General features: G+C 44.4%; 1 protein-coding gene across 1 annotated transcript; it reads right to left on the bottom strand.

Moving 5' to 3' along the window:
• Positions 1-1,719: 1,719 nt before the first annotated feature.
• Positions 1,720-19,359, bottom strand: LOC105910397 (homeobox protein aristaless-like 4). The gene is made up of 4 exons (XM_012839110.2): positions 18,925-19,359; positions 8,960-9,273; positions 2,412-2,540; positions 1,720-2,237 (listed from the first exon to the last, which is right to left on the bottom strand). Exons 1-4 carry the CDS (start codon positions 19,268-19,270, stop codon positions 1,920-1,922), a joined length of 1,107 nt encoding a protein of 368 aa, XP_012694564.1. The 5' UTR covers positions 19,271-19,359; the 3' UTR covers positions 1,720-1,919.
• Between the last annotated feature and the right edge of the window lie 866 nt (positions 19,360-20,225).

A 20,225-nucleotide genomic window follows, 5' to 3' on the forward strand; every position in this document is an offset into this window, starting at 1 on the left:
AAATCCACAGAGTTCCCAATCTGGAGGTGAACCACAAGTGGGGAGGGGAGGGGGGGGGGGGGGCAAGGAGGAGTAACCTGCCCTGTCCAGCGCTCCTCTAAGTGGGGTGAAACTGGACACCGAGGCTGGAGGTTTTCTTGCTGAGCTTAGCCAGGAACTTTAATGAAGTCAAGCTCGGGTCCCGGCTCCGGTGACAGGACTGTCACTCTGGTAAACACAGAATATTCTCTCAGCATTCCCCTGATTAACTGGGCGACGGTGAGCTTATTACCTTGGGTTTGGAGAATGTAGAACATGTTCGGGGTTGTGGAATGGGCACTACCAACGCCCTGACAGGACAGGACACCCAATACTCTGCGTGCGCAGCTGGTGGCTATATCAGCTGAAGCGCTGGATTTTTTGGCATGACGTGAGCTTCCTGTTTTTGTCATCAGAGTTTGCATTAGAACCGCATTTTTGGTTTTGGTAAGCCCTGTTGAAATGTGTTATATGAAATGCTTGGCTCCTTAGTAGGTGGTGATCGAAAATTACTCCCTGTTTAATGCCGCTCTGAACAAAAGAAGCCAATTCTCTGATTTAGAAAAATTATAATAAAATAACCTCTTGGCACATGATCTGGGACCTGCTGTGGTTGTCTCAATAATTTTGAGCGCTGATTGCGACAGGTGCCCCCACGGGGATTGCCGTTTCTAAACAAGCTCTCTGGAGTCTGAATTGATCCGACTCGCCGAGACTGAAACGAGGCCTGGCTCTGTCGCGCGACGCTGATTGGGAGTGTCTGCATGATGCTTATTGAGGCCGTCTCTGCGAGTTGGTGTTGAAGGCTGCTGCTGTGTGTTATTTCTGGCTATGGGGCAGAGGGGACACAGTTTCCTGTAACACTAGCCCCAGCACAGGGAGGGGGACCTGAGGATACAGCCTCTGCGGGGAAGTGACTTGTTCACTCTAAATCACTGCCAATCTCACACCCTCTCCCTCCTTCTCCACCCTCTCCTCCTCCTCCTCCTCCTCCTCCTCCTCCTCAACATTGAGGCAGCCATTTGCCTCTGTGTCTTTCCTCACAGGGTGAGCAGAACTTTGGGGGGGACAGAACACACCAAATAGCAGGCACAAACCTAATACTTGCCTGTAATTAAGTCTTCTACAGTAAGAGAAGTGAATTAAAAAAGTCACCAATGAAAAAAGCATTTAAATACAAACACCACCACTCAAGCCTTGACATTATCAAAACACCATTTTAAATGATTGCTATGCTGAACGGACCCCGGGCGGCTAACTGTACGGCTATTAATACTGAGAGGAGGAAAGGTTCCTGGGATCCCTGGGATGGAGGCCATGGCATTGGCCCACGTCCGGAGCGGCTGCAGCAAATTACTGCTGACCTGCAGCCACGCAGTTGAACACACACGACATTCAGTGTTATATACGTCTTTTTCAACTGTCATGTGTCATTCTTTCATGCACTGTACACGGGGGATGCCAGTAAAAGCAAAGTAGTGCAGACGTAAGTCTTACCCCTGTGAGGCCACTTTTCTTGCTACACAGTGAGGTCACATCCTTGCAGCTCTGGCACAACTTCACCAGCCAACTCCAAACCCCCACCTCTCTCACCCCCCCCCCCCCCCCCCCCCCCCCCCGCCCCCACAACAACAACAAAAAAAATGAGGCCACTCTCTCTAGTAAAAAGGCAACAGAGAAAAAAAACACCTCTCTTGCCCAGCATGTTGACTACTCTCTTTTCATCTCCCTCTCTCTTCTCTATAAACATTCTTAGTGTGATCCTCTTGTAATTACAACGGCTCTCTGTAGTTTAGCTTGCTATTATATGTCAATGGAGAGTCCATAGAGCTGGGCGTGCAGAGAAAGCTCTGTTGATGGTGGAGGGGCTGGTTAGGGTGTGTATGTCCCAGGCGAGGCCATCATGTGGCCCAGGAGATGGCCGCACTGTGCTCCTTGGCCTTCATGCGCAGGGTGGCGATGCTGGACGACTTGCGGTCGGGGTCCACGTTGAGGTCGTAGCCGTTGATGGCTCCGCCCATACCGGGGCTCCCGAACAGGCTGCCCATGTGCGTCTGTCCCATGTGGCCCCCGGGGCTGGGCACGCCCAGGAAGTCGGACACGCCGCTGCCGGGGTGCGGGTGGGGGGTCATGCACGGCGTGACGGTGTCACACGGGACCACGCAACCTGGAACCGGAGACGCTGCGCTGCCGCCTCCTATCCATGACGGATTCTGGATCTGATCGAAAGGATGAATCTGAGGTCAAACAATGGCAGCTTTTAACAATGGGATTAGCACTCCTTCATATGACACACAAACTCTGTTTGTTCAGCTCACAGGCTTAGTGATCATTGTTGCTCATTCTTGTTGACTCTTAGTAGTAAATACAGTATATCAGATGTGAAACTGTACCTGTGCATAATTCTCTGGTCTGGTGAGTAGCGGCAGCTCATAGGCAGAAGAGAAGTGAGTGCGGACCTGCTGCATCTGACCAAAGCGCTCTCTCTTCCTCCATTTGGCCCGACGGTTCTGGAACCACACCTGCACAGGATAAGTAAGGAAGTCAAGTAAGGGTCACGGCACTATATATCAGCAAATGGTTCATGTATTCATTTGATTTACACTTTGGTCAGCAAAAAAAATACAAATTTTGTCGGAACCACTTAGAAGCGAACGGTAAGCCAAACCCAGTGATAGCATACAATGAAGTACAACTGGATGATGCCTGAGTTTTCATTGAACTGCTCAGCATAAATCATATGTGCCTGCCCCTTGACACACCGTATATATACAGCATAGATATGTATACAACATACAAGATGTGTATACCATCAATACATCATATCTGTCATACAATATATGCAACATGTACCACATGTATCACATGCTACACCCAGAGCAGTACCGGTTATCACCATTCATTCTAAGGTTCTATAGAATAACATTATTAGGTGCTTTAGTAAATACCTTCATGTTAAGTACTACTTTTAATTCATGTTAATTTAATGTAACCTTAATATAAATGTTACAGTTCATTGCAATATTTCACTTTTAAATGGACCTTTCCCAAGGCTGACACAGTTCACCAAAGTTTTAGTACAGCTGTGCTACAGTGAGGTCATAAATTACTGCCCATGAGTAGAGGCTGGTTATGGTGGTGCCTGGGTTGGTACCCATAGATCTTTGGTGATTGAGGCTGAGCTGAACCACACAGTGATGGATGAGGACAGGCTGCTCTCAGTGGTGGCTCTGCAGAACTGAGTTAATGCTGGAGGTGAGGTGGGGAGGCTTCTCAGCCGTCACAAGAGGAGCATCTTCAGCTGAGCCGTTGCTATGGTGGTTGTGATGTTATTGTACCATTTGAGAGGAAGTAGACCATAGAAAGTGGATCATTTTATGTCATTATTTCAAGGATCTATGGAAGTATCTGTCATGTGCAATCCATTAACATGGTGGTTATATGTTTTATGACTGCTGACTAGTTTCGTTGATGATTGCGACTCCTCCATCTGCCGAAGACAGCTTATACTTGCAATCAGCTGTAGATCACCGGAGACGGCAGTGCATAATGATCTAAACCAGGAAATTCCTCGACTCTCCGAAGGGTCCGACACAGAGGAATGGGAGAGGGTGAGAGCGAGGAGAGCCATAAATTACCCAGCACTTGAAAGCACTGCCACAGGTTCCCCCGGCTGAGGTCCGTAATCTGCTGTCCACACTGAGCTATTTATGCACGGCTGTGAACTCTTCCCCTGTCGACGGCAGGTCGGCTGCTGGCGCTTTGGTTCGGGGGTCTTCTGCTTCCCCTCAGCCATCGGCTGCTGGCTGCTCTGCATCTGGGGCCGCCGCACCCCATTAATCACCAGCGCACGAGAGTCAGCTCTCTCTCTCTCTCTCTCTCTCTCTCTCTTACTCTCTCATTCTCTCTCTCTCTCTCTCTGACTCTCTCTCTCTCTCTGACTGTCTCTCTCTCTCTGACTCTCTCTCTCTCTCTTACTCTCTCATTCTCTCTCTCTCTCTCTTACTCTCTCTCTCTCTCTCTCTCTCTCTCTCACTCTGTCGCCTGTCAGCAACATGAGGAAACCAAGCCACAGTTTATACACGCTTGTGGCACGCATCAAAAAGGCCCGGGTGAAATCGTTGCCCTCTCTCGTTGGCCACTCATTAAAAACGCAACGCAACGCAACTTATCTCAACTAGGTGGCAGTGGTTGGATTCAAATGCATCTGCATGGTGCCCGTGAGGTTCCCTAACAAAGCATGTGATGAAAGGGAATGCTGTCAGTATTGCTCCATAAAATCAGTGGGTAAAGCATTATTCGTATGAATGTAGGGTGGGAGTGCTGTGTGTGTGTGTGTGTGTGTGTGTGTGTGTGTGTGTGTGTGTGTGTGTGTGTGTGTGTGTGTGTGTGTGTGTGTGTGTGTGTGTGTGTGTGTGTGTGTGTGTGTGTGTGTGTGTGTGTGTGTGTGTGTGTGTGTCACACGTAGTGTGTGCATTCATTTTGTAGTTGGAGTGTGGAAAAGTCATTCCTTAAGAGGAGAATCTCGCTTATTTCGTAGTTTCGTTTAGTGAACTAGTCAAACACAAATCACATTGACATGTTTCTGCGGTAAATCATTCGTGGTGCATCCAGTCCTAAAAGCGAGCAGCAGTCCTGGAGCTGCGCACAAATGAGGAGAGGAGAGGGGCTGTGGGAGGAGGAGCTCTTGGGAGACAAAAGAGCAAAACCCAGCCAGCACAGAGCTGAGACAGAGGAAAGACATCACTTTAAATATCTCTTCCTCTTTACAACCAAATGACATGAAGAATAAAACTCCTAAAATTCAGAGAGTAATGATTTCTCCCATGTGCTACATAATATTACAACGCAATATATTCAACAAACCTCCCAGAAAGCAGTCTCTTATTACAATCCAATTCTGAGTCAACAACTGTTACCAATAGAAATGGCAGAGTAGCAGCCTAGTGGTTTAACAACGCCTCTCTTTGTAGACCCACCATGTATGAACACTAATACTTGAAGATAGCACACACCCACAAATGCAAGCCCGCAAATATGCTCTCTCTGACAGCTTTTGGCCCCCTAGTTTATGGATGCTTTCGCCTCTCATGTGGAGGATGGGGATCTCCAGTTATTTAAAGAATATTATGGTTCTTTTTATCTGCCATATTACCCTTCACCCTAACGCCATAAAGACAAAACCGCAAATCGTTACTCTTTCTTTATTATGTAGAAATGCAAGACGGTGACCGCGGCTTTGGCGGGCAAGAGCCGAGTGAGAAGGAAAGTTTACATGGAGCTTGTGAGAAGGTGACAGCAACCACGTCACCCCGGGTCACATGGTCACACACACCATAACAGTTTTTTCCCCCCCCTGCTCCGAGGGATTCCGCTGAGCAAATTAAAGAGTGGAAAATAGTTTGGCTTCTTTCTTGTTTAGCTTTTATTCATTTGTCAATAGTCTAAGTCCTATTCTCCGGAGGGGGAAAGAGAGACATCTTCAAAGCGGAGAGGCAATCTCAGCCCGACACGGAGTTTGAATTTGGATTGTGGGATGAGCCTCTGCCTAATCAAAGTGTGGTTTTCACCATCCCTGATGGGCAATTTCCCCTTCTAGAATACAACCCACTCCCACCCTACTCTCTGTCTCTCTCTCTCTCTTGCTCTCTCTCTCACACACACACACACACACACACACACACACACACACACAGACACACACTAACACACACACCGACACACATACAGAATAAACAGGCCCCAGAGAGAAGGGACGACAAGTTAACATGGACACATTTAGCATGGAGTTGATACAAAGAACTGAAAATGCTGTTGGGCACCAGGCGGTAGGGTCATCTGTCGTGTCTTGTAACAGCTGCACTTCTCACAGATGATGAAGAAGGACAGAATCCCCCCGACACATGCCGACTTCAAGTGACTGCATTGAGACATTCACCATGATGGCGAACATGTTTGAGTTTCTGTCAGGGGAGATTTCGTTTGAGGCTGGCAAATGTTTGGATCAGATTGTGCTTTCTGCTGAGAGGTCTCCTCTTGTGAGATGTTACATGAGCCCATCCTGGGTTGTGACTGAAAGCTGACGTCACATGTTTTAAGTGGCTTTTGAAATGTGACTCTGTGGTCACTTTTGTTTGGAATGGTCAGGTCATTTTTTCTGTACGTGAGCTAAACCAAAGACTGAAAAGAACCTGACTTGACGAGCGACCAGTTCAGTATTTGCACAAAGTCTTGCTGAAGTTGTGAATTCTATCTCCAAATATGTAAGAGAGAGAGAGTCAAATGACTCAACAGCTTTTTAGAGAATCCTACCCACACAATGGGGTTTGGTTGATAAAGGAGCTCTTCAAATTCTCAGTCTCTCTCTCTCTCTCTCACACACACACACACACACACACACACACACACACACACACACACACACACACACACACACACACACACACACACACACACACACATTTACTCTTACTCTCTCTTTTCCTTCTCTATCTCCCTCTATTTCAGTCTTTGCCTTTTCTTCTCCCTTCCCTCCTCTTTAAGTCTGAGAGGAAGTGGGGATATTGGAGAGTGAGATGGGAGAATGTTCAAACTGGAGCTTGTTTTCATTTCATGTTTAATTTCCTGACGCCTGAGCCCCCGGCTTTCCATGGCCGCCCCCTCTGACCTCTCAGAGACTCACAGACAAGAACAGCACAGCAGCTACACAGACAAACATACTCAGAATTAAACACACACACACACACTTACACTCATACACACACACACACACACACACACACACACACACACACACACACACACACACACACACTCACACTCACACTCATACACATACACATACAAAAATGCATATGCATACTCATACTCAGAATTAAACACACACACACACTTACACTCATACACACACACACACACTCACACTCACACTCACACTCATACACATACACATACACAAATGCATATGCATACTCTTACTCAGAATTAAACACACACACACACTTACACTCATACACACACACACACACACACACACACACACACACACACCACACACACACACACACACACAAATATGAATACACATACACACAATCGCTTATACACCTATAGTCCTACGTTCAATCTCTCACACACAAAAACCGATACATATAAATGCACAAACACACAATCACACCCGCACAGAGACAGATACAGATACGACAAAAACGTTGAAGTATCTACTGTCAAACACATAAACATTAACCACTCGCTTAAACACTCTCACCGTTACTTCCACACACTCATAAACATTGTCACATACGTGTGCACACAAGCAGGCTATTTTTCTATAAAAATGACTTTAAACGAATTAAACCAAGCCAAATAGTTGAGAGGAAAGATCATCAGTAAATTTCACAAGCCTGAGTGTGTCCCTTTCATTTCTTAGCTGTGTCTCCACAGGGAACAGCAGTATATCACATGTTGTGTTGTCGTACTCTTTGGCTATACAAGTGTGCAGTAACAAATATCCACCTCCTAATTTTTGTATTTTTTAATTTGATTTGTGTTGGGCAGCAGAAAACTGGAGAGAGATGCATTGACAACTGAAGTCGTTGACTACCTACCCAAACCCATTAAAGCGCTTTATTTATGTTCCTGGCCTGGGAGTGAAGGGGGGAGAAAAGCCTTTGAGCTTTGAAGTCTGAAGTCTGACAGGCTAACCCCGACTCTCTCTCCCTCTCTCCCTCTCTCTCTCCCTCTCTCCCTCTCTCTCTCCCTCTCTCCCTCTCTCTCTCCCTCTCTCCCTCTCTCCCTCTCTCTCTCCCTCTCTCCCTCTCTCTCTCCCTCTCTCTCCCTCTTTCTCTCTCTACTTCCGTCTGTCTCTGCTGTGAGCATGGCAACCGATAGATCGCCCCTGCTGTCATTCAAACGCAACCTCTCCCTGACCCAGTCCAGAGCGAAGTTCAAGTCCAAAGCTGTGCACCGCAGTGGCAATGTGTTTCAAAGACCGTGGACAAGTAATAGCCAGAATTTTGTGATTATATTAAAAAGAAAAAGAAAACCTTTGATGTTTTGAAATGATTGTCCCCGTGAATGGTAGCATTTAATCTATTGTTTCCAATCCCTAAATTATGAAATAATCTTTTACAGCAGTTTGGTACAAAGGCTGGGTAAAAGCAAGAGTGGGGGGTTGGGGGGAGAGGGTCTCTCTGAGCCACAATCCAAAAAGGGAAAATGTGAGGGTTTTGTGCGGATTGCGTATGTCTGTAAGGTATGTTTTTGAAATGCGGGTCAAACCCCACAGTCACTCAACAGAGTCTGCTGTGTGTTGTCAGGGTGCAGACTTAATTAGATTCATCTGGAGGCATAGATGGCTCTGTTTGGATTCCAAATGAATGCGGTTATTTCACTGTACCCCCGACGCACGGCCAGGTTCCCTCTCCTGACTGTGTCTCGGAGTGCACATGGAAATTGGACATGGCATCTAAAAGTGTTTTTTTTTATTCCCCAGCGAAATGACTTTGATGATTTTTTGCTGCCCCTCGAACATCGTGCAGCAAGGCAGGCTGAACACGGACTGGAAGTTTTGAAAAATGTTTCACCCTTGACCTCTTGGTGGTGTCTGGAGCCTGTAGAGTGAAATTCTCTCACCAGTTCAATCCCCCACACCCCACATCCATCTCTCTCACACACATACACACACACACACACACACACACACCCTTGAACCTGGCAGGCAACACTAGCATACAAGACAACAATGGTCTTTGATTCGTGCCAGTGTGCAAGTTAACCCTCAGTTGGCCAGTTTTATACAATGTCTGCGTCTTTGCAAAGGTCTGAATACTGCAATGAACTATGAACGTACAATTAAGAAATTGAACACAATCTGTTTCGTATCAACTACAGTATCTACTATAGGAAACCATAGCCTTCATATTGAAAGAGCTGAGCTGACCTGCACACGGGCCTCTGTGAGGTCAGTCCTGAGGGCGAGCTGCTCTCTGGCATAGACGTCCGGGTAGTGTGTCTTCTGGAACACCTTCTCCAGCTCCTCCAGCTGGTAGCTGGTGAAGGTGGTGCGGTTCCGTCTCTTCTTGCCCTTGTTGCTCTCCGCCTCGCTCTTCTCGTGGGGACTGCCCAGCTCCGAGCCGGGCCTGTCTGAGGGCCCCTTCACGCCCTGTTCCTTCACGCCGAGGTAACTGCCGTCCATCCCCGTGGGGTCGGAGTTCGGGGGCAACTCGGAGTCGTTCAGTCCAGTGCCGTCCTTACCTGTGAGTGGTGGAGAGAAGGAGGAGAGGGAGATGGAGATAGAGGTTACAAACGGAATGACGGCAAGGTGGTTTTTGGGGGGTGAATTTGTCAGGCATGTTGTCACTGACCTTTTTCTGCAGGATATAGACATACAAAAGAGAATTGGAAATACCCATTGTACATCTAGAAACATAGAACTGTTTAGATGAATAACTTAATGGTATGGACAACTAGTCACATGATTGAGTGAATATGAATTCTGTTACATTTGCTGGACCAGAAATGTATGCTGTCTGCCTTGGACCCTTCAGTGAACCCATCTTCCACCGAAACTTCCAACTGGGTCCAACTCCACTAGAGCGTGTGGAGTGGACCTTTCAGCTCCAAGCCAACTCCTCCGCAGTCAAAAGCCGGACCTCCTTCAAATAGGCAAAGCTTTACTTTTTTGTCATCTGAGATTTCAAGAGGGACTATTCTGTCACAGACCTCTCTTTGTCCCGCTCGTCCAAAAAATACACTTTTATATAGCTGAATCAAGAACCTTCACTCTGAGTACACAAACAGCCGTATAAATAAATCAACCAGGAGGGGTCTGGTTTGGATTCGGGAGCACAGCACTTTCTGTCAGACACCATGTAGGCTGCAACCCTGCAACCTGTCAGAAACAGAGATGGGGTTTTTGAAGGGTGGATGGGCCCCCCTCCCCCCTCTCCCCCAACAGCCCCATCTGCACAGCGATGACACATCCTGTTGGCCCCAGTGGAAATAGGCATATTTACATGAATGTATTTTTTTTTTCCCCCTCGTGTTTTGCTTGTTTCAAATAAAAGTGTCTGTACACAGAAACTACAGCGCTGTAGACTTAGTGAGAGAGAGCCAGAATGGCTGCCTCCTGTCTATTATGCGCTCCACCATATTTGGAGCAGGCCTCCTCTTCCCCAAGCAGGGGAAGGAATGAAAGCCTGATTCAGTCTGTTCCTCCCCGTGCCAAGCTGAGCAGAGACAAGAGGCTTGGTTTTGTCTGTTCACAAATTTGTGGCGCACGGCCGTGACAACGGTTTCATACGGGTTCCAACTGAACAGTTGAGCGTTTAGCTGAGATACAATGAAAGTACCGTTTCACTGCTGTGAGGTTCCCCCTTGTGAAGGCATTTAAGTGCTCTAGCAGTGGTGAGATAATCCCCCAGAGGATAGGAAGAGTACAACTCAGGACATCCAGCTGAATGCAGTGACGTCATCCGCATGTCACTCACCTACACTGACCACACACTACACCCCCGTCAAAATGATCTGTTTCCTCTCACTCTCTTTCCAACACTTCCAAGTGTTGCTTCATTCTCTCTCTCTCTCTCTCTCTCTCTCTCTCTCTCTCTCTCTCTCTCTCTTTCATACTCTTCTTCCTCTCTCCCTCTCTCTCTCTCTCCCTCTCTCTCTCTCTCTCTCTCTCTACCCGGTGTAGTGCAGAGCATGCACATTGTGTCTTCATGCATATTTCAAAGGTGCAACCAGCGAGGCATCCAACACATGAGCACCAGCCCTGCATTCCCTTTACAGTCTCTCTTCCCCCCAAAGACTTCCTCTGTCTTTGCTCAGTTCCTCCAAGGATTTCTGGCATGGCAGTGCAAGGATGCTTGTGGTAAACTCTTCAAATCCCCACCCTTTAAAGTCTCAGAATCCACACATTGATAGTTGTGCTGAACGTGCTGCAAGCAAATGATGTATTGAAACAGAACCAGAGCACATTTTTCACTCAGAGCCAAAAGCTCCCAAGTGTTGCTTCAAGTTTTTGCACTGACAGAAAAATTGTCTGGATTTGATAGCTATTCTCTAACCATTTAGTATAATCCAAAAGAATGCCATTCCTGCTCTCCAGATGGATCTATATGCAGGGTTGAGATGAACATGCAGAAACAAATATTCCGATGGAGGGCTGATCACTGGCCTGATGAGAAACTTGACTTTAGATTTCCTGATATTTGAACTGAGATGACACATGAGGTCACAGACATTATAAATATTGACAGCTCGCTAATGTATCTGAACGTGAGCTTGTCTCTTCTGTGTTTCATCTATAGAGGGTATTGTCATTCCTCTTATCAGTGGAGATGATGCAATTCTGCCCTAAAGACACAGCCTACTTCATGGCTTCCCGAGCCTTCTTTCAAACAATGTAATCACAGTTCAAGCTTTCCGACTCCTCACCACCTGGTGATTGGCAACTTGAACCTGAGAGAACAATGATGGTGAGGCTCACCTATGTATGGCGGCAGACCCTTTGAGTTAGTAGAGGTCAAATGTTTAAAGGGGTCAGCCATTTAATCACTGTAAGAAACAAGAGCAAAACATCAAAGTGTAATTTAACTGGCTGTTAAGCGGCAGGACGTCCCCTCTGCTTTTATGGAGAGTGATGGGTAGGGTCAGCTGAAGGCAAATTAAAGAAACGCTATAAATTAGGCACCCCTAAGATGCCTGGGAAGGGTTAATGACCTACCATTCCAAAATTAAAGGACGTTTTTAACACACTTATAAACCGAGGTTTTTTTTTTCTCCAGTGACTGTTAACGGGGCATGAACAGCCCTGGATAATCTGGCAAAATTGAGAAAATATGTTAGCAGTCCTGCCGCCCTTTCTTTGGTGATTTCATAAATAGGTTTTGTTAAGAATTTTGTTCTCCCTGTAATCTAGTCAGTCAATCCCCATAAGTCTAGAGAGACTGTGTATTGCTTCATACAAGAATGTCTTATTGCATTAAACCCTTGCCAAGCTACACTGTTTTTTGCCCGTCCACTGATGTTCAAGGAAGGACTCCATCTGAAAGCCCTTTCTGCTGTTTCTTTTTCTCAGCCTTACAAGATGCTGTAAAAGTAAGTTGCGATAGTCAAACGTATGTGAGCAAGACACAGGTAGTTCTGAAGTTCCCAGATGTTTCCAGCAGAAGATCTATGCCCACAGATTGCACAGGAATGCAGATTCCATGGGAAACGAGCAGTGTTTCCGTTAAACTGTAGAATGTGATAAATTGCCTCTCATAAGACACTCCTGTCCTATAGAGATCTCACTAAGTCAGGTTTCAGAACATGACTGGCATTCATCCAGTACGCTTTGGTGATATATTCAACAACGAAAAGCATTCCAGAATTCAAAGAAACTAATAGAGCTGGTGATAGGAATCCTGCTCACTGCCATGTTTCACAGCACGTGTTTAACGTTCCTGTTCTGAGGAACAATAGGTCGTCTGTGGCTCCCATTAAGGTGGATTTCTTCATCCGTGCCAGGGTGATTGGTTGCAGGTAGACAGTCCATACTTGATTCATGTCATTAAAAACGTTGCCGCTTACTGTTATTGTGACATGCAATTATCGAGAGTTTTAGAATACTTCTCAATGTGTTTTACACAAATCATTTATCTACATCCATTGAAAGAGAACGTATGGGGAAAAAAGAATTTGGCTTCCAAGATTTTAGTGATTTGTGTGGGTTTTCCACATACTTGAGAGTTAGAAATGGTCTTCTGATGGCATTCTGGTATTGTACTACAGCACAGCACGGTTCATGCTGGGCTCAGACGGATCTGTGAAAGTCAACGGAGCTGGATGGCTGAATGGAAACTTCTCTGGGTCCCACAAAGAATGCCAGAGGACAGGATCTCAATGTTTACCACCTAGAACTACAAAAATCAGTCTTTCCCTGGCAAAGAGAGGGAGGAGAGAGAGGGGTGTATCTCTTCTGGACCCGAGATCTCTGAGAAGCAAGAAGCCTAAAGCTAAAATCTCACCATTCCTTGTGAATCGTGACAGACTAAATCATCATCATTGTTTATTCAGGGAGAAATTGACTGAGCACAGGGCTCTTTTGCAGCAATGCCCTGATTGAGGCCACATAGTACAGACTAGCAGGAGAAAGATGAAAAGGTTATTGTTTTGGAGTAACGGAGTGTGTGTATGTGTGTCAAGTGGTGATGGCCGGGTGCCAGGCTTTGTTAATGCTAACAGTGTGAACATTCTCACTCGTGAACACACTCATTCAGTGACATACATTAACAAACATACTGTACCTAAAGACTCACTCTAGCCCCCCCACCCCCCCACCCCCCGAACATGTTGTCAGTTCGTATACCGAAGCAAAAAAACGTCTTCAATACCTTCGTCTTTTCCTACTGCCTTTCCTCTCCTTCTTTGCCTTTCCCTTCGCATATATACATTTACCCTCGCTGAGTCCATGTTGCATTTTTCGCAATGTGTTAGTCATCAGCACATACACAACCACTGACATCATCCTCCAGATCTTTAAACACATACTTACAGTATGCCCTTTTGACAGGATGTCTTTGAACTTGTGCTCTGTTCAGCTCTTCCAGCTCACACGCTGGCAAAAGTATGTATTCCACTCTCTGTGTCCCTTTGAACATGCCTTGCCTTTTGATGATCATATGTGAAGTATAATGCTCCTTTCTTCCAAATCGAAATGATTTTCGGAACATGAAGAGGACACCGTGGAAACAGATAGCACACGTGTGCGTGGACAACTAACTGCACACTGAAATGCACAGGGAAACCCTTTGAAATTCCTTTGTGAACCAAGACGTGCTACTTGCAGTTCAGTGGCTTGGTTATGAAGGGATAAATGCTTTTTGTACTCTCCGGTCAGAGTATCTGTCTCGTTCATGTAGTTTTATTGATTATTAGGAGGAACTTGTTTGGGTCTGGGTGGTTTAGCTGCAGCTTGCCTTTCGACCATCTGACCGAAGGCCAAACTGGCACTCCTCAACATTTCCAGAGATGCTCCAACTCTGTAAGAATTTGACTGTTTCTGCGCCTGTCTCCCCTCTTAGCTCTCATTCCAACACTGTGACAGCTCGAAACGCTTCTCCTGATTTTAAATAACAACCATGTAGTGTGATGTAAGGGAAAATGCATGTTCACTTTCGTACAGCCAAAAAAAAAAAAAAAAAGAGCAGACCCACACTGGTGTGTCTGTCAACCAAGGGTGCATTAACGTCTTGTGGACCCAGCGCGGGTTTCTCCAATCACTCGAACGAAAGCTCAGACTAAAGAGCCCGTCTCTGACTGGGTTTATTTACATAGGGCATTTTTGAGGCAGGGTTACGTAAACCAGTTGCCCCATGTCATTTCAAGGGAATCCCTAGGGTATTGGGTGGGCTACACCACGCGTGTATAATGAATAATGTCTTCGGGAGCCTGAGTTAGTACATCTGCCACAGATTAATAACGACTTCTCTTGTAATACTGGCCCTGCATTCCTGCCGACTCCCGAGCACTTGATAGATCTCAGCAGTTTTATTTCATTCAGCGCTGTGGTTGGGGTCCAGGCTGCTGCTCTGCACAGGACTCCTGCCCCTGTTTGCTTCTCTCATGCCACCATGCTGAAGTTCCGAGGATATACCACCTGCTCTAAGTCATTAAGCGGGCACCAGTGTTACCGTTTCACAAAGATACTAGGTCTTTAGTCGAAACACTCATCTGAACTATTCAATATCTGAAGTTCGATAAAGAAATACATAAAACTTAGCTTCATCCTCTGGGCACCGTTTTAAAATATCACCCCCTAGAGAGTTTGGAGGTAAGCTGTTCCACTTAACAAGCTCTATGCTGCACCAATCAATCAGGGATAATCATACAGATTTAAGCATTCTTTAAAATAAACCTAAAACCTAATAGTTATTGGCTAAATACCAGTGAATGAGAACCCTCATTTTGCCTGGATAATTGATGTGCAGGTGTGCTCCAAGAGAAGTGTGAACACCATACCCACTCGCACCTCCCAAGCCAAGTGCTACATTTACCAGTGGTTGTATTATTCTTATTTTACAACTCTCAAATAATTGTAAGAAATGTGTTTCCACTTTTGTCAGGCAGTACAAAACCGAGGCTCAGCACATAGTTAATCCTTACAGTCTAGCTTGTCTTCCCATTTGCTTTCAATGATTAGAGGAATGGAGGAGTTTCTCCTGTCCATTAGAGTTACCCCCGCTGCGAGGGACCACAATGTATTGTAGAGGTTGTGCTGACCACGGGCACGACATCATCTCTTAATATAGCCGCAGGCAAAACTGGCTTCTTCCTGGGCACTTCCTCTTTGCCATATAGAGCACAATTCAGGTGGGTGTCACTGGGTGAGTTCAGACTAGGCCTAGCAGTTGTGCAATAGTTTATCTCACAGTGACTCCAAGACCACAGATTACAAAAAGCCTGTTGACGCTTGAGGCTTTGGCGATCTCCCAGCACAACCATCCCCGCTAAAAAGATGTAATGCATGCATCTGGCTGACGCCCCCCGTCTCCAGAAAATATAACAACATAACGCTCCACATGGAAGACGTTTTGTCTATAATGACTGCAAATCGCTAATTGTGCTTGCCAAATGTCCTGCTGTTGAGAGCTGGCTTGCTCCACTTTTGCGATTTTAGCACAATGCTGTGAGCTTATGGGAGGAGGTGAAGAGAACAAATAGTGATCAAAATAATAGATGATTAGACCAATCTCTCAATGTGACACAAGATGTTTGGAGAGTTGATTTTCATTTTATGACAAGCAGCCTAAAGACAAAGCCAACAAATGTACAATCCATTATTAATTATTGCTTAAGAATCCCAATGAATCACTGATAGTTGAAAATGTATGTGACAACACCATACATATTATTTCATTATGTGATTGTCATATAACACATCAATGGGTGTGTAGTGTCTATCTCAGTCAAAACAATTAGGCTTATCCTTATTTATATATATATATATATATATATATATATATATATATATATTAGCCTAGTTTATTTATTGTTTCTAAACTAAACACAAAACTATAGTTTTCCAATGCTACTACCACAATGAATTAATACTACAACCACTGAGTAATAATGGATGGTAATAACAACAACGACAACAATAACAACAACAACAACAACAATAATAATAAGTTATAATAATAGGTTTTCAGTTTGCAGCTAAAGGCAACCCATAAACTTAGTTCGCTTTTCGACATTTTTAATGGATTCCTGTCTTGAACTTCCCCTTAAACCAGTATGGCCCCATAAAAGAGATGAAGTAAGTCGGGAAGAGAGTCGTGCATTCTCTTTAAATGTCACGCATTTGTTCATCAAAACGCGGCCTATTCAATAACATCTGCACAACAGTCTGCCTTTAAAACCCAGTTTAGTACCTTCATCAGTTCATGTAAATGAAGATGCGAGACAGGAGGAATTGATTGGTTTTCATTTATATGGTAATTAAAAGTTTACGAAAATACCGCAGTGTCACGCTCACTATTTCTATTTTGCTATTTGTTCATACTGCGTCTACGATCCTGCCGTTCTTTTCTTCTTCAACTTTAATACTAGGCCCAATAATAATAATTATAATTATAATAATAATAATAATAATAATAATATCAAAGCAGTTGCCTCCTCTGAAGTGATGACAACCATTCAAGATCTTTCAGCATCGATAGGACATGTCTAATGGATAATTTAAGGCTAGAGTATCCCCACTGCACATAATGCTGTCAATCCCAATGATTTATTGATCAATTCGTGACTTCAGCGGCCTGCTTATTCTATTATCTAAAAAAAAAAGATATTCATCTCTTTCTTTCACAGTAACTTTAATTTAAACTATGTACCTATTTTCACTGAAATATTAAATATTTTGAGAAAAGCACTTCCATTCTTCGCGGTGCTCGAATGACAATTGGTGTATACTCAAATAAAGGTTTTAAAAACACTCAGACCTTTGGAAAGCAATGAATCCTAAAATGGCTCAGGGACATTTTCACGCGTGCTAATACAGGAGTTTGTACAGGCCTGTAGTTTACATTGATTCATGATCACTGATATTGATTAAAGGTTTAACAGCTGAAAATTAATTATTCTACACATTACAGGAATGGTCACACCACACGGGCAGGTTGTGTGGAATTGTTTTGATTGAGTTTCGCTTCCGTTTTGTCATTGTAACCTACCAAATAGTATTATATTTCTCACAGACAAATTAAAACATCGTATTGGTGTTAACGAATATCATTCTATTTATTTACATCTATATTTATAATATTTCCATATGTTTCCCTTTTTACATTGATTTTAGACCAGGAGCCTATATGCTGGTTGAAATGAATGGTTGTTTTGTGAATTTTAGTGAGTTAAACGGCCTAGTTTACTGCTGTCTTTACACTTTGTCTGATGCTAAATTTGCAACACGTCAAATCAGTAGCAGCAAGCAAAGGTGATCAAGTCATGATCTGTAAGACCGAATTTAAAATTGACCGCAGTCAGACTGCAGATATATTTCTGAAAGTCGGCCAGTAATCTGTCTGTAACCAAAGAAAAAAACGCAATATATTTCCATATATTTCATAACCTCCTTCTTATATTTAAAACCTGTTCCAATCTGCTCCCATTCCGCATCGACAGACTTTTCACACGCCCCTTGTTTGTACTACATAGGACCTTGACCTTTTGTAGGCTACGGACAGTCCTGTCTGGTTTATGTTGTCGGGATTTATACTATTTCAGTACTAAGTAATGCGATATTACTAAAAAGGTACGCAAAGTATAATTTTCTGTTCGACTGGCGGACAAACTAAAGCTTTGTGTTTTACATTACTGCTTGATTTTACAAAACCACGGCAGAGGATGTCCATGCACTTTCGGCCCCTCAGCTGACCAGTTGGTCGAGAGGACTTGCCGTTTTCTTTTGTAACCAAAAGAAATCATCTTCTGTGGCAACGCTTTTCTCTGTACACGGGCCATTTGAGGGTCGGCTACCCGTCCTTGGGCCTATTCACCTTTGGCCCTCTGTCGTTCTGTCAGCGGACATGTGTCATTTCTAAAACTACAGGACAAAAAGAATGGGCGAATGTGGTAAACATCTGTGTAACGTATATAATCTCTGCCCGATCATTGTTAGACATTGCACAAATTAGATAATTTCTAAACAACATACACTGCCGTGATAAATCAATGTCCATTGGCGTTATTGCTGTGGTAGGAGCGTGGACACACCGCACGTAAAATTCGGCGCCATACCAAAAGACTTAAGTGGGATGGGCGAAACAAAACGGATAAACAGCCAAATTGTTAAAAAAAATTCAACAGTGGCTCATGGTGAGTGTAAACTATTATATAAATCAACACTATCACGATTCTATTTCGAGGGATGTTTTAATATCTTAGATTAAAGAGAATGGCTTAAATTAAAGTGAAAGCCTGTTACACTTGTCACCACACCGACGCATAGAGTTTCTATTACTATCTGCAAACTTGTTAATTCAATTGTCTGATTCATTTCCAATACTGAGGATTGTAATCCAGATTATCGCATTACTTAATTCAATTTCATTGTTGAAGAGAAACGTCAATGATGAAGTCAATGCTGTCGTCCACATAGCGTTAATTGTTTTGATGACTAAATGAGGTTGTACAATAAACCAAATATGATTAGATGCAGCGAGTGAATGACAGCCAACGTAATGATAACCTACTACTACGAAATCGGAAAACAGTTGCAGGAGGGATTACTTGTGAGAGAAGCCGTTACCATTTCGAGACAGACCATATTCTTACAATAACCAAACTCTCACAAACAAATAATGAGTATAATAACCCAATATCAAGGCAGTCTTACTTGGGAAGCAGCCTGGAAGAGCTTACCATAACAGGAGATGAGTGCGCCGTTGTGTCCGCTGTCCTGGTGGAGTTTGTTGCCTTCGGGGGGTGTTTTGCAAGTAGGTCTCTGCATGAAGAGGTGGTATTTGTTAAAGGTGCCTTCCCCACCGGGCGCATCCAATGACTGGCACTCCTGTTGGAAAGGACTCCGCGACTTCTCCCCGTAAGCTTGACCTTTGCTGGGGAGGAAAGTGGGGCTGTATTTGGTGTCACTTGGCTGGAATGTCCTGAAAGGATTGGCCTGCTGATCCCTACCTTGCGCCGAGGACGGGTTATAATATGAATCCATGGATGTCATATCGCAATATGAAACGCACGTATCTGCGTTCATTCCTAAAAAAGCTGGTAGCAAGTACGTCCAAACTTTTTTTCTGTCTTTCCCGAAGAACGCCTCACACGCTCATGCACAGACAACCACGCACTCGCATGGATTCACACACGCACGCACGCACACACACACACACTCACACACCCACACTGGAGAGGCAGCTGGAGTTGGTTAAAAATGATTCAGATGTTTTCCAGAGACTAGGCTGAGCAAATGCTAAAAAGCCCCCTTAAGGTTTAGTGGGGTAACAAAATGCGTGTCTACAGAGGATGCTGCTCGTACGGCCCCTACCATACTACTCAATGTACTACTCAGAACTGAATGAAGTCTTCACGCAATGTTGCTGTGTAACTTAGACGCGATAAATAGGGAGGTTAGGCCATTGCACACAGGAAAAGAGGGACACTATTTTTTCCACAAACACGTGGGACACACAACACATGACATTAATGCGATTAAGACTGAATATATAACTGACAGAACTTGGAGTGGGAGGGCGCGCATAATCGTTCTGAGATTCTGAGCCTGTGTAAAAATAAACTTGTACAGAAGTCAGGAGACGACTTTATCGACATTTGGATGTGACTGTTTTTTTAATCCACTGTCAAAAGTCATACTCAAATCCTACATCTGTTTCATAGACCATTAACTTGTTTGAAAGCGGTATCAATGTTTTGAATTTGGCGTTGCTTTCAAAATCTTGTGCAGCTTTCCGTTTTTTACACAATCCGCAAACACCACTTAACAATGCAGTTTGCATGTAGGCGTCTCTCGTTAATGCACCCATAGTGTCTACTGATGAAGAGCCACCAACTTGGGTCTATCATATTTTGAATGATTTTCAAAACCTGGCACAAACGTAATAAACAATCAAAAAAGCACAACAGCGCAGCACTTTAAAATCTATATAGACCAACAGGTGTTAAACGGAGGGCGTTGACTGACAAAGGCATTGCAT

The sequence above is a fragment of the Clupea harengus genome, chromosome 3, assembly GCF_900700415.2.
Source record: "Clupea harengus chromosome 3, Ch_v2.0.2, whole genome shotgun sequence".
In the NCBI taxonomy this organism is placed as follows: domain Eukaryota; kingdom Metazoa; phylum Chordata; class Actinopteri; order Clupeiformes; family Clupeidae; genus Clupea; species Clupea harengus.